This window comes from Drosophila teissieri, chromosome 3R, assembly GCF_016746235.2.
Source record: "Drosophila teissieri strain GT53w chromosome 3R, Prin_Dtei_1.1, whole genome shotgun sequence".
NCBI lineage: Eukaryota > Metazoa > Arthropoda > Insecta > Diptera > Drosophilidae > Drosophila > Drosophila teissieri.
This window is the reverse complement of record NC_053032.1, coordinates 16,312,754-16,328,165: the sequence shown is the minus strand read 5'-3', so window position 1 is coordinate 16,328,165 and position 15,412 is coordinate 16,312,754. Positions and strand designations below refer to the sequence as shown.

Below are 15,412 nucleotides of genomic sequence, written 5' to 3'. Positions count from 1 at the left end.
GCCTAGAGATCGCAAACGCTGCATTGTGGGCTAATCCACCACACTTGGAGCATGAGCCGCCTATCGAAATCGTTATCGAACCGTTTGTTTACGCGCGTGTTGTGTTTAATTTTTTTGTAGTTTTAATTTGTATTCAATCGCACAGAGAGCGGACAGAATATGGACAGCGAGGGCGACGACTACGAGCTGACCGGCTCCGAGCAGGAGTACGATGACGAGGAGCGCGAGATACTCGAGGATCTGCGCAAGCAGCGCAAAAAGCAACAGGATCCCGTCCAGGAAGTGCTCGGTTTCAGTGAAGATGACGATGACGACGAGGACGCGGAGGAGGACGATGTGGCGGAACTGATGCGGGACAGCGACATCGAGGGGGCCGAGGACGATGACCGCGATCTGCCCAACACAATGGACTGGGGCAGCAAACGGAGCACCTACTACAACACGGACTTTGTGGACCAGGACTACAGCAGCTACAATGCCCAGGAGGAGCAGCAGGCCCTCGCCGAGGAGGAGGAGGCCAAGAAGATCTCAGCCAAGCGGCTGAGCGAGGCCGATTTCCAGCTGGACGATGTCCAAGCTGCATCCGCAGCCAGCAGTGACGACGAGCAGGTGGCGGGCGAGATAACCAAAGTGACCACCGACCTGGCCGGCCTGACGGCCCGCGAGCGACGTCAACTGCTGCACAAGGACTCGCCGGAGTTCATCGGCCTCACCCAGGACTTTCAGCAGCATCTGGACGAGGTCAAGGATCTAATTACACCGGTGCCCTGCAGTACGCCAGCCTCTTTCACACCGTGCTCACCACCTACTGCTCCAATGTGGCGTTCTATCTGCTGCTAAAGGCGCGCCGCAGCAGCGTCAAGTTCTCCAAACTTCAAAGGTATTTTTTTAAAGAATTATATGAATTATATTTTTATAAAAATACCATATTTCTTAAGGGGCTCACATGTAAAATTATAGATTTCAAGGCTTAACTGTAGCATTAGCTATTAAGGCCAGACGTGGCAGGGCCATAAAACTTTGTAAACTTGTCTGCAGGGCAGAATCCTCGCTAAATCGATGCCATATATCACTGGGTAATATGCTGTTTATGGCACTTGTTGTGGCAAGATTTGCATAATCAGCTTCCAACTAATTAAAAGGCAATCAACGGGGGATAAAGTGAGGAATGCTGATGGGAACCAGGTTGCCGAGGCAACAATCGTGAGCAGCCAAAGCGAAACACTCAACAAGCTGCCGAAATACACGCAGCTTCACCTGGTGGCCACCATTTCCACCATCACCAATTCCACTCACCGCAGTATGCCTCTGTTTTTCCACTTTCCCCGTCTGCACCTGTTAACCAGAAAGGTGAAGTGGCAAATGGGAAAAGTGGCAATGTCGAGGCCCGTTCGCCGAACCAATCAGTGCGGCAGAAAATGAAATTTTTCCCTCTGTAATGGAAAACGGAAATGAAGTCCCTGAATATGCAAGTGGTGGCCTTATGCCGGGGTACGAGTTTGCCAAGACTGAGATTGGATTGACACTACAGCAGCTTGGGAACTTGATGGAAACTAAAGTCAATCTGCAGGGGGATAAGATTGAATACAGATCTCTGCACCAGGACCAGGAAAGTTTGTTCTATGATTAATCCAAGGTAATGGATAAAGTTGGAATAGAAGCAGAACTGAACTAAAAGAGCAAATATCTCATTATAAAAATTGAAGATAACTTAGATTCAGATTGCAGTCTTTAAAGATTCTATAAAGTCAAAGAAATAGATGAAAGAGTTTTCAACATTGCTTACAATTTCTTTGTAATGTATTATTTTGTATCATAATAATAACAAATTATACACACTCTTCACCACTCTAAAAACAATCCACTAAATTCGGATTTTCACTGATGACACAAATTAGCACTTAAAACTTCTCGCCATACATCCCACGCTTTAATTGGCCAAGGTAAACAGGAAGGAGCGTGGAAATTGAAAAGTTCTGGCAGTGGGAAAAAACGGCCGACTTGAAAGAGTTAAAGCAAAACTTGGTCAACTTTGAGAAAGCAAACGGGATGCTGTAGAGGAAATCCCATTAAAAGTTTCCCTGCAGTGGGCGAAGCGACAAAACAAAATTATTAGCTGCACGGGCATGGTGCATACGCAGAGTGTGCCGCAATTGAATAGCGTATACGCAGCGTTGGCCCGAGTTGCCGAGTTGCGCCTGGGCGCTAATTTGATTTCAGCAAAGGACAAACATCCTGTCCGGACCGGTGTCTCTGTATGTGTCTCTGCCTCTGTCTCTGTCTGTGACTGCGTCTGTGTCTGTGTCTGTCATGTTAATAGCTAGTCCGCCCTCTATTTAGCCAGCCGAACGCCAGGAGGCCCATTAAAAGGGCCTCTAAACTCATGTGCATTTGTCTCACGTGTCGGCACGCCGTTTATTGCCAATCTGATGAGTAACTAGGGGTATTGAAATGAGCAGGGGGCTGCAGAGCCACGTTTGGCGCTCATTAATTTCCATCGTGTGTGTTTTTAATGAAGATGCGTGCCTGCCACATCACAAGCAAAACGCTGGCGCGGGGCAAGGAAACTTGACTTCCGCTCGGAGCCGTCGAGAATAATTTATGTTAAGCCGAAAAGTTAACCCGCCGCTTGTTAACCGTATTATGCCCGGAGCTACTGGGCGTCCTTGTGACGTGAAAAATAACCCCGCCATAAACACACACAGCACGAGCAAATACAAACTCCCCTAGGTGGGCGAAACTTTTTGTGAAATTTTAAGCAGTTGACTTATTTCAATTATGAATAATTAGCGGGGCAAATTTAAATATGCGCACGAAGGCGACGCTTCCCTCGGAGTAATTACGAGGCCATGAATTTGCGCCGCATTTAGGTTTCCAAAGAGAAAATAGGAGAAAAAGATCCTGAGTCCTGAAGTAATGCTGGATGTTGATTTATCAGCGAGTCGGAAAACAAAGTATTCTAATTTAAAACCAACTAAGTAGGCTAGACGAAACAGTGACTTAACAGCCACAGAAAACGGCGCTCTTCTTAAAGGCATAGAAAATTAAATTTTATTTAGTAGCCAAGCAAATAAATAGAAGCAATGCCAAATAGGAACCGCAAAGCGACCAGAGAAACACACAGAAATACTCGTAGCAAAGTGTCCCCAAGGACATTTAAGCGGCTTGACTTGAATTAAATTTTTCATTCGACGTGCGCACAGAAATGAAATTAAGTGCCTAAGCTGGGCGGCAAAAAGACAAACGGACACTGGGAAATAAACAAACAAACAAACACTCTTCCATTTTGGCGCAGACGACCCACAACTAAGACCAACTAATCACCGTTGACAGCAAGGCGAATGAAACACACACGGAACTGGACACACAGGACGAAGTCCTAGTGGGAAAAGGACATTAGGCGGAAGAAAGGCGGAGATCCCTATGCATTCGTACCAAACTCGATTTTGTGGCAAGGCAGGGCTGTGCGTCCTTTGCAGCATTTTCCTTTACAGCATTTTATTTCCCTTTTAATTTAAGTTGATGCGCTAAAGCGCAAATAAACGCAGAGATTTATAAACAAACCTGGGGCACTGCTGCCTCTTTCTGGGCCAAGAGAAATATTTACACTGTCATAAGAACGGAAACAACTAAAATAAAACTGGGAACCGCCATCGCACATGAGTTAGCAAAAAGCATTTCTCATGGCACAAAAAAAACTAAAACAACATTGTGGTAGTTGCTCGCTTTTTACACAAGGTTATCGCATTTTCGGGAAAATTCCCTCTGCCCTCGAAAAATGCGAAAACCGCAAATGTCCCGGAAAATATGTTGAAAGCAAATGTGCTTTTCCGACAGCGCCTACGCTCTTGAATGCACATTAAAGTTTTAAGTAAAATTTAGGCAAATGAGACAACATAAATATTTTTTCATGCTGTCCGGGGGGACTTGAACTCAATTTGACAGAGATTTTCATCCCAATTTATTTAATGAAGCCGTCGGCGAAAAATTGAAATTTTCCCTTCGTTCCCCCCGAAAAAATTGTCAAAGTAAACAGTCCTTTGCCACAATTTATCCTGCGGAGCTATAAATAGTTTTGAAGCGTCCTTTGGCCACCCGCTTGTTTTGCCAGCTTTGCGGAAGCGCCGAGAAACAGGGCTTAAAAAAAAGGATAATGAGCCAACATATGTTTGCCCTGAAAAGTACCAACCTAAAAAGGAAGGCCAAAGAGAAATGCGAATGAAATTCAACCGGAAAAAAAGTCCGGGGCAAACAAAACAAATTTTTGGTCCTCGGGCAGAATATTAAAAAATGGTATGAGGGTAAAAATGAAGGGAATTTACGCAAAGCTGCTTGTCACTCTGACACAGACACACACACAGAGGGAAAAAGGAAAAGCGGGGAAAATGTGGAAAAGCGAGAGCAGCTAATAATATTTATGGGCGCTCATTTTAATGCCAACTGTCAACGAGAAAATAATGTGTCTCTACACATATGAGCGTTTTCATCCGGCCAAAAGCACCAGGAAAATCTCCTGGAAAGCGGCTTAGAGGAAAGTGGGTGAAAATGAATAAGGCCGAAAGCCGCAGTTGTGTTTAATTTGTAATAAAAACGAAGTGCACATTTATGGGGCGCGACAAGCAGTCAAATGAATTTGCTTCGTTCAGGAAGTTTCTGTTTAGTTCTCTCCTTTCTTTGTTTAAAGCAAAAAGCCAGAGATACTATGATTCATGTAAAGAAAAAACGCAAGTTTAAAGCCATTTGCGCCCACAGACTTTAAAATTCAATATATTTTCGGCATAAAAGCTGAAGCTATCAGTGCGGAATGCGCTTAAATCAGATTAGGTGAGTTCCTTAACGAAAGAAAAAGATGAAAATGTGTGGGCACAAGGTTCAATTAATTCTGAAGAAGAAGCTCGTGAAAATCCCTTTAAATTTAATTTAAATTTCATAGTATTTTTTAGGTGCTCTGACCCAAATTGTATTCAAAACGAAAACAAAACCAAGTTGAACAAAAAGGTAGACACTCAAGACGGCAAACATTGAATTCAATTTCAGCGGAAAAGGAAAAATATATGTAATTGGGATTTAAATTAGGCAATCTCTTAAGCATCTTCCTCAGGTGTTGCAATTTACTTTGCCGGAATTTCGGCCGCATATTTGGGATCCTCCCTGCGTTCTCTGTCACATTTGGCTGGCAATTTTATTGGACAACATTCAAGAAATTTGGGGAAATTGAATTACAGCCAAGAGGTCATTTAAATGTAACTTTTAAATTTAATTAAAATTCCTTGCCCGACATCTGTTAAGTGGTTTCAATTTGATTAAATAGGCGGTGTGGTTTCCCGCACTCTCCCAACTACTTGGGTTTCGGATTTTGGCCCAAAAATCCTCTTTTTTTTTCACACTCCAGCAAATAAACCTGACTGGAGGCTGCGAGAAAAGTTTTTGGCTCGGCAAGTCAAGGAGTCAAATGGCCATGGTTACCAAGGTCGCCGAAAGCTGTTTCAGCTGACAGTTTCATTTTGTTGTCCCCGTATTCTTTTATTGATAGAAAGATATCGCACACAAAGCTGAGATGGCTGAAAAACCAGCAACCAGGCCCACGAATTTCCACTGCGAAAAAGGGCATTTGATAGCATTTCAAAAAGTTATCGCCTGGCATCGTTATGTTCGTTATGTGGCTGTGGCTTTGGCTTTGGCTGCGTGTGTTTGGCATGTTTAATCAGGCAGAAACCATAAGCAAATAGGCAAATTGTTTGCAAATAAACAAGTCAGAAAAGTTTACGAGAACGCTTCAAATGACGCCGTGCAAAGGGGGGAAACTTTGACGGCTTTTGTCTGGGATAAAACCTTTACGGCAGGCTGAAATTCGTTTGAAACGCCACCAGGAAAATTTCCCTTCTTTCTAAGGCAGTCTTAAAGGTTTAGGTTCTGTAAATATCTATATTTTTTAGATACCTTATCTTGTGTGATACAGATATAAGAGCTAACGTTAATTTAAAGATAAACCCAGAAAAGATTGTTTCGACAACATGTTTTTAACCTATTCTCTCAAAATCAATCACACAGTGAACAAGTCACTTATTTTCCCAGAAGTCAATGTATGTAATAACGCTGGCGTTTATTGTGCGCGAAAACAAGTTGATGTACAATTTACATTGGCTTTGTTTGTTGTCGTACCCCCAGTGGGATCAATTACTTGACTCGCATTTACTCATTACGACCCATAAATAAGTCAATGAAAACCCGACTGACTGGCTGACTGAGCCATAATCTTTGATGGTTCCACGAAGTACGAGTACAGCGAAAAGTAGGAGGGTGCTATGACTGTCCAAAACTGTGGGTTGTCATGACAAATAAGATGAAAGGCATGGCATTTGTTTACGAAGAGCGAAAGTCGAGCAATTGATGCGTTAACCCCAATTTGATTTGTCTTCATTGTCGAACGCTCCACAACTTTCAAGAGCCATTCCTCCACCCCTCGGTCCTGTGATACCCTTCACTTAAGCTGGCCAGATTACTGTTCATTAACATACTAGAGTCCTTCCAGGACTTGTCTGTCCACAGGATCTGAGCAAACAATAACAATGCCAACCAGAGTCGTCTGAGTGCCGCACAATGAATGGCATCTAACTCTATGTGTGCTCGGACTCGCTCAAACACAAACAAGTAAATAAATATGCTTTGGTTCAGCATAAATAACCCACGGATTCGGGGTGGCTTCCTCCACTGCAGATGTTGACCCACATTCCGCCAGATGGAAGGCGGATTATGAGGGGACCCTTCCGAGGTCCTTTCTCCAGCTTAAAGTGCTGAGTAAATATGGGCGCAAGCCATCGTCCAAGGATCCGGTGAAATGTTAAAGCGAATCCATTGAAGAATTCTCGCTTGTGCCAGTCTTTGGGAATTTATAATAATTTATATATATATATTTGTGGTGAGAGATCGGAAAACCTTAATAAATCAATTTACTTTCATTACGGCAGCTTACTTCACCTCTTCAAGCTGCCAATAGTTGGAAAACAATCCAACTCAAAAAGCCACAATGAAAGGAAAGCAACTGCAACCGCATTAATCATGAGGGCAACTCTCCTGAAAATCGTATTTAATTTACCAGCGGCAAAAAGGTCAACAGCTTTTTCTTGTCTGCCACAATAAAATGAGAAAATATTTTACTGCAAAAAATGTTGCTCATGATATCATTTTCCATGCTGCGATGCTTGCAAACGAATTGATTTCCAATTTTTATGCTTGCCTAAACGGAAAATGTGTGCACAATCCTAAAAGAGCAAACTGCTTTTTTTTTGGGGTGTTGGGAAATTGCAATGCATTTATTATGAATGAGAAAATCGGGAAAGTATCTCAGTTCGCAGGGAGCCTATGTGGGCGAAATTCAACCTTGAAGATTGAGGACGCCCTCAGAAATTGTTCGAAAGTTGTATGCAAATATACACACAGCATTTACATATATATTCGCTTATGAATTTGTTGTTTGGGGCAAAAAGCTTAGGGAAATCACCTCGGGACCCTACAAATTATATTTACGTTCCATTGAAAGGAAGAGGAATCTTTTCAAAATTGTCCCACTTAGGGTAAAATTTAATTTTAAATTTAGGTGAGTTCCTTTTTCCTTTTTTTTCATACCATTTACTGCGATGACAGCCTGATTATGCAGCGCCACTTGCGAATTGCGAATGACATTTGGGACATTTTATTTTTATGCAAGTGAATTACCTAAATTGTGGCTGAAAATGGTGAATTGTAATGGCATTTCAATAATGAACCTTGACAATTTGTGCTATTTACCAACGTTGTTTGATTTCCTGATCTCCCACCTTGTACAAAAAAATAGAAACTCGTATCCATCGACATGTTTCTTACATTTTTAATCAGCTCAGCATACAGCGAAACTCCATTCCCATTAATGCTTAATATCCGCAATGAAAAATTGAAAATTCTCACAATCTCCGCACGCACTCGGAAAAGCTCTTCATAATTCACTTGAAAGGGTGGAAAAAAGCCACTCACTTAAGCCTCTTGGCATTTTTGGAGGACACCGAAAAGTAATCACTTCCGCATCCCCGGGCCTCCTTGTGGCATCCAGTTCTTGAGCATCTCGTGGGTTGACCTTCGTTTGGTTCTGATTTTTCGTTGGTTGGAGAGGGGTTTCATCGAAAAATATCGCTAATTTTGCGATATAAGATATAATGTTTTTGATAAATGACCCGAGCGGCGCTCAGTCTCAATTTGCTCGCGGCTAAAGTTGCGCGCAAGAAAGTAAGATGGATATCTCAAAGCTAATCACTTAGCGCAGGGATTTCACAGGACACAGAATCCTGCCGTCGGACACATTAATCAGTTCCAGCCTGATCAATCAAAGTTGCGGCTTCGAGTGAGGAAAAAACCAGCCAAAAGTTACATCCTTATGGTTATTTCTTGCACATTTTTAGGGGAATATGCCCAACACTTTTTATATAATTCTGAAATGTTTATTTTAAATAGAAAGTATCAGAAAGCATTGCATTATTTAAGTTTTTCTCAAACTTATTCTACTCGCAGTGATACTTGACAGCTTTGTGAGTTTTCTACAACTCAAACTTTTCCTTTTAGTTGTGACTTACGCCATTGTTAGCTGGCTCAGCTGGGGTCTCTCAGGTGTTGTTGCTAATGAAAAAGTTGTTTTCGTTTTTGCAAAATACCTTTCCGTACATTGGCCTCCCCAAGTTTTCCAGAAATACATCTAAGTTGTGCTAAGCTCACTGTAGAGTTAGTTTTCGAGAACAAACAGAAGTTGCGCTCATAAATGCTGCCGAAGTTAGGACAACGTGGCGTATGAGCGATGCTACGATTGATAACAAAAAGCGGGAAAGCAGTAAGAAACTTTTCATTCGTTCACTCTTATCCCCAATTTTCTGCACAATTTCACAACTGCAGTGATATAAACACATTTCATGTGAACCACTTATCATCATTTAACTTTAATTTAACCTTCAATGAAACTGGTGAACCCCGTAATTCGACCTCCCTTATACCACCGGACACAATATTCACAAATAATTAAAGTTGCCCCATCATCGTCTGGGCCAGCGAAGATAATACATAATAAAACAGTTCAAGCACCTTTCATCAGCAGGGTGGCTGTGAGGCAGAAAGGGGTGTGGGATTATCTGGCTAATGACTTCGGGGTAGTTTGATTGTGCCATCCAGCACAGTCAGCCGGCAAGCCTGCGGGAAGCCTTCAATTGACTCGTTTTCACTTTCATTCATCTCTGACCGAGCCTGACTTTCGTGCGGACAAATTAAATTTGCGTGTTTGATGTAATTAATTTGCCTGACCCAAGCCGCAGTCAAGCAAGCCAAATTCCACGCTCGACTTGGTTTCACTTTAAATTTGGTTCAAAAGCAAATTGTAGCCAAAGACTCGACAAGCAAACCCTTTTTTTCGGGTTGGCAGCCATCGAAAACAATGGAAGTGCAGCTCAAAAGTAGGCAACACTTTTCACTTCTCTTTTCTTCTTGTCTCCGTGACGTGCATGTCAAGTGGCCAACACACACACACACACACATGCACACGAGGCGGAAAAAGGACCCTGACCAATTAGCACAGGAGCTGTCAGTTATGGCCAACTCTCGGGCACGTGCACTTGATGGCCAACGATAACCGGCACGAAAAAAGTTTCTGCAAAGACATAAATCTTGAGTTCGGGGCCAAAACCAAAGCCAAAAAGAACTCGAAAAAAGCAAGGACGTCAGCAACAGGCGTCGCCGTCGGAAAACCGCAGATGACAACCGAACGAGGCAGATTCAAACATTTTGACAGATAACAGCAGCCGCAATTTGCCACTACCCAACTTTGTGGCTTGGCTCTTTTTCGATTACTACAATTTAAATTTGGCCAAATGTAAACTTGTTTAAAGGGAAGTTCACGAAAAACTATTTCAATTAAGCTTGTTCGTTTAAATTTACAGTGATAACAGGGATAAATAATATGTGTCAGTTGATTTAAACTTATACTTGATGCTCGTTTGCAAAATGTGAAATGGCTTCATCTGAATTCTAGCCACATTTCTCGCTCCCAAAAGTTTTCTTTTCCCTTTTAGCGAAGGCTCATTTTCTGCTAGCTTTCTGGCTTCAATAAGTCAATTAAACCTGACAGGGTGAAAGATAGGTCTAAATGTGAATCACGCTCCATGTTCGCACAGCCATTTACCTCACTCCCAACCCAAAAAAAACTCAACTCATTGAGGCAAAATCATTCATCCCATTCCCATTAGGCATTTATCGTGATATAGTCAAAAAGGGAGCTTGGCTGTGGGCCCTGATTATGCGTGTATGTAATACATATACTGCCGGGAAAATTAATAAATATTTTAATTAAACGGGCTGGAGAAACACGAAAATTGCAAAGTCTGCACGTGACTGGGCAAGCATTTTCCATTTTCCCCGAAAGCACACATACACACACACACAGACACTCGAGGGAACGCAGTTAAAAAGCAATTGAAATGCTATTGAAACACGGCAGTTGAGATCTGCCACGAGTTGGCTCTGACATTGCATTGACCTTTGGCAAATAGAAAATTCGTTAGGATCAATAATTAAGTGAAATGAAAAAAGAAACACATCTATGTGTAGCCAAAAAAGAAGTCACAAATGACCAGTAACAATAAAAGAGCAGGGAAAATTAAGGCGATTGAAGAGCAAACACAATGAAGCGTGTTCCATAGGCCGGGAGCTTGACAGGCTCCCACCAGGCCAGGGAATATTTCCCCAGTCCCCGTCCCCATGAAATTTTCCCGCTCCCTCTGGGTTTTCCCAGCTCTCCGCAAACTTGGCCAACAGCCATGGCCAAGACAAATGGCAGGCGGAGAATATGAGCGCACAAGAAGTGCGAAACAATTGCGTGCTAAACGCCAAAAACGTCAAAGGAACTTGGAAAAAATGGAGCATTGGGGCAGTAAATGGAAAGATAAATGGCAAGGGCCACTAGACAAGGGGGGAAACCCGGAGAAGGGACCAGAAAATGGGACATTGCATCCCAATGGACTTTGAGTCAATATCGAGTTGTTAAAGTTATTAAAATGTATTTCAAAGAAAACTATGAGATTACCCTAAGTAAATGCCCAGAGTTTTCAGGATTACTAAATCAATCAATTGGGTTTTAGAAGTTTTTTTATTATTATCCATAATTTTGTTGTTTTTTTCTTTGTTTTATTACAAATCGAAAATGTGTGGTATATGTATGGAAAGGCCGAATGTTGGATGTGTTGTGGCAGATATACATATCCCTTATACAGTTTTCTAAATGTCATCGAGCTCCGCAACAGAGACGATACGTTTTACGTTTTTTACAAATACAAATAGTTGTATAAATATTTGTTATATATAGCATCTAAGATATACAAAAAAGGAACAATTTATGAAGCCCATTGATTGCGCGATGTTGATGTTTCAAATGGGAACTCATAAGTTGATTTTATTGTTTTATTATAATAAATGTAAATCGATTTTTTTCATATTCTTGCACTTAACATTTACGATAGGTTCTTAAGAAATCGGAAAATAAAAATTAAACAGAGTGTTTGAGTTTTATTCGGTTGTTATTTTTTTTTCTACGGGAATTACGCACTTCTTGGCAAATATATTGAGAACCCCAGACGGGAATGATGTTGTCTTCTGGTTCCGAGAGGAGTTCTTGCAGTTTTGAAAAAATTCAAACGTTGTTCACGGATATTAAGACTCGCAAAGCCTTTTGCTACTGATCTACTCCAAAACTGGTTGTCGTTGTTTTGGGGGCCCCTTGTGATGCATTCGTTGTTTTTGTTCTTCAGGATGTTCTTGTTGGTTGTAGTTCGTTGTTTCGTTCGTTTACAAAATTGAGCGGTGAGCTACGGATCGAAAAATGTATCAATATTACCTCTAAATCGCAAACAATACTCGAAAAAAACATTTAAATGGAATAAGAGGTGTGTGGCATGCAGAAGTTGTTTCATGTGTTTGCTACATGGGTTAAAAACAATTTGGATTGCAATGAGAGGGCTCTGAAGTGTCTAAGTAGATATCGTAAAATTTCAAATAGAGTGTATTAATATTTTATAAGATAAATATTGAAATAAGCAATAAAGGCATATATTTTTAATTTATTTCCAGAACGAGCTAATTGCAAGTCAAAAACCAAATTTAAGGGATGCCAAAATGCATCAATAAGGTAAATAACCTAAAACATTTTTCGTATCTCAACAATTACAAAGACTACAGAACCCAATCATTCATAAACTTATGCATATATCGATTATATGTTATTAACACTACTTGTTGTGGAAAACTACTAATTCAGGGTACTACAGGGTAGGTTTTTGTCTATAGGATATTATGTGAGCACTACAAGTCATTTGTGTAGCTTCTACAATGAACAAATTTATCGTTTGTCATGCGTTTTCCTTTTTCTTACCAATTTGTTTTTTTTTACATTTCGTTACATGTAATTTATGTAAAATTAAGTACAAAAAAATTACAGAAGTGCTATATGATTGATATAGCGTCGCTTTGTTATTAGAGCTAAACGATTGTTTGTGATTTTGATTCTATATATTTTGTTTAGAATAAATCCTCTTCCTCAGCTGTTTATGATAATTAAAATGTAAATAAAATAAAAATAATAATGTTAAATATAAACAATATTGGAAAATGTGTCGGGTAAAATATAATTTTACAAAACCATGAAAGAAAATCATATGAAATTATTTAAAGAGCACGGAAAACTCGAAATATTTATGGAAAGCACATTCCCGAGTTCTCAAGGTTTACACTTTTAAAATTAATAAACAAATTTAATTTAAGTTACGAAACAAGAAATGAAACTCGACATTAAAACAATATTAAACCATTGCTTATAAAATATTCCCAAAAAATCTAGGATGCTTCTATCTGCTTTTTACATGAAATTGTAGTGGTCTCTATTACTTTTGACTTTTATCTGGTGCAAGTATATTTCTCTCATGCTTTTATGGTAATTTCTCTAGGGGCATCTAGGGAAAGGGAGCACCAATTGGAAAATATTTACAAACTGTTTGTATGTATATACAGAAGGCGATCTTACCAACAGCCAATGAAATGTTCCCCCCACGTTCAACACAATTTGAGCCCCACCGTTGGTAAGATCAAATGGGGGAATCTCTAGGAATCAGCAATCAAGGATCAGGAATCTATAGCTTACGTGTCAAGGGTCTGGCTGGGTGCTTGGACCACAAGTAGCGGTTCTTCACCGGCGACAAGTACGAGTCCCTGGCCACGGGGCTCGAGGCACGGGGCACCGAGGTGGCGCGGAAGGGCACCAGGTCATCCACGTCCCACCAGAAGGGATCGCGCACGATCGAGGAGATCGGCAAGTTGGGGCTGGGGCTCAGCAGATCCCTGAACCGGTTGCGTGGGTGGAAGATGGGGAGTCCTGTTTTGTTGGCATTTCAGTAGCAGTAGTAGTAGTAGTAGTCATCATCAGAGATGGTATGGTTGGATGGTAGTATCGGTGTTGGATGTTGCATTGCGTTGTTGTGCGATTTGTTGGGTATACAATCAGATGTTGTGGGGTTTCATTTGATATTGTTTGTATTGTTGTAGCAATGTATACAAGAAGAGCAGAAAGAAAAATATTTTTTGTTTTTGCTATGTTTTTTTAAACTAAAATAAAAGTAAATCAAATAAAAAAAAACAACGCTTTAACAATCAACAATAATTTGATATTTTCCATGCGTATGTTGGGGTTTCGTTGTGGAAAAAATACCAAAGGAAAATGGGGGGAAATGCGAGGAAAAGTGATACGGGAATTCGATAGAGAGTGACAGGTGGCAGGATGGACAGGCGCTACAGTGAGCACATCGATAAGCGAACCAGTGGGCATATGAAGGTGGGTTCTGGTTTGGGATTTGTGGTTTTAACGGGGAATGCAAACCGATTGAATGAAGCGTTAAATGGGTTTTCAAATCTGGCAAAATTTCTTCATTGGATTTTTGGTATTCAATTGAACGGAAAGCAATTAAATTATTTTATGGTCATAATTTACACAAGTATTTTCATTGAATTTAATTGGTGTTATAAGGCAATTCACGTTTGTGTCTACATTATTTTCAAAAACTATCCGATATACTTGGTATTAAAATGTGCAACTATTGAAAGTGAGTGAAATTGAGAATTTTCATAATATATTTGCAAAATTTTGAAAATTTGAAAATCATTCAATCGATTTGCCTTCGAGGACGGAAAGCGCGGCGCTTACACTTCGGGCAATACTGTACTAATTTTGCTGATGCTGCTGGCAAACTCAAACTCAAAACACGAGAGACACTAGAAGTACTCGTGCTGGCGCAGCCAAAGAGTGGAAATAATTTTGACAAATTATATGGCCACCAGATGGGCGGAATGGGCGGAGTGGGCGTGTTAAGGACGAAAGTGGTCTGAACACGTCGCGAAAAATATGGCAACGATTTTTCAACGCGTTCGCCGCACATTATCATCATCGCTCCATCGCCACAAACTCCATCATCTCGGTTTTGTGTCGCATTTCGAGAGGCAAAGGAAGCCGATAGAAAGTCACATCAAATTGAACAATAACACGCAAATTTCGTCTCTTCATCGGATTTTTTTGGGTTTTTCTTTTGTTTAAAGGTAGTGAAAGTATAGGTGAAATTTGGATGTTTACCCTCAGCATCGTAGGCGACTTCGGTGGGACGGGGTCCCCAGCGACCGGCTTTCACGGGAGTGGGACTTGGCGAACCGGCGCGCTCAAAAATACCGAGTGGCCGACTGGGCGCATCAGCTGGCGCCGAATCAGCCTCGGCGATCGCGGGCAACTTACGTTCAAAGAGTTCGTCCAGCGGCTCCAACGAGCTGGCCCGGAAGCTGGGCCGCGTGAACGGGGCCAAGCTGGTGGCGCGATCGAAGACCGAGGGTCCTCCGCGTGGCACGCTGCCCTCGCGGTTCCAGTAGCTCGGCGGTGGCACGTACGGCTCGCTGCCGGCGCGGGTCGTCCTCGAGGGGCGGAACGGCGAGGCCGAGCGACGAGCTGAAACCAGAACGGGGTAACCAGAAGTGAGTAACCATGTCGAGAATCACTGGCAGTCATTGGCAAAGCTGCAAGTGTCTAGTTGCAACAATAAGTGCCTGACTAAGTGGGGCCTCGTTGAACTGCTCCTGCTGAAGTGTATAGTTTTGACCCCATATATTATATATACTATCAAAATATACTATCACTAAAATTACAAAACTTTGGCATTGATATTAAATAGGATATATTATACAATTTGGAAAACACTTAGTTTATATGTCCAGTGGCTGTTATGGCTGTAAATAGAATGATACTATGAATATCCTTTACACTTTTTGGTATTACAACTTTTGCTAGTCTTTCCTTAACTGAATTAAAAGCTACTTAAAG

At 41.4% G+C, this 15,412-nt stretch overlaps 2 protein-coding genes and 1 pseudogene across 8 annotated transcripts in view; 2 read left to right on the top strand and 1 right to left on the bottom strand.

Annotated features, from left to right (window-relative positions):
* Window positions 1–36: 36 nt before the first annotated feature.
* The window catches only part of LOC122619316, a 16,427-nt pseudogene continuing 1,051 nt past the window's right edge, over window positions 37–15,412 (top strand).
* Window positions 11,137–15,412, bottom strand: part of LOC122619315 — a 9,991-nt gene continuing 5,715 nt past the window's right edge. For 2 of the 6 annotated variants that reach the window (XM_043796162.1, XM_043796164.1), the window contains exons 6-9: window positions 14,834–15,040; window positions 13,199–13,429; window positions 12,434–12,602; window positions 11,137–11,870 (exon numbers count right to left, since the gene is read on the bottom strand). In XM_043796162.1, coding sequence (XP_043652097.1) covers window positions 12,580–12,602; window positions 13,199–13,429; window positions 14,834–15,040 — 461 coding nt within the window. In that variant the 3' untranslated portion in view covers window positions 11,137–11,870; window positions 12,434–12,579. Of the gene's footprint in view, window positions 11,871–12,433; window positions 12,603–13,198; window positions 13,660–14,677; window positions 15,041–15,412 lie in introns of those variants that run through there. The other 4 variants (XM_043796160.1, XM_043796161.1, XM_043796163.1 and 1 more) reach the window with 4 other exon arrangements.
* LOC122619310 (soluble guanylate cyclase 88E) overlaps window positions 11,878–15,412 on the top strand; it is a 19,924-nt gene continuing 16,389 nt past the window's right edge. For both annotated transcript variants that reach the window (XM_043796153.1, XM_043796152.1), the window contains exon 1: window positions 11,878–12,190. The gene's annotated coding sequence lies outside the window, so the exon portion shown is untranslated. The remainder of the gene's footprint in view (window positions 12,191–15,412) is intronic.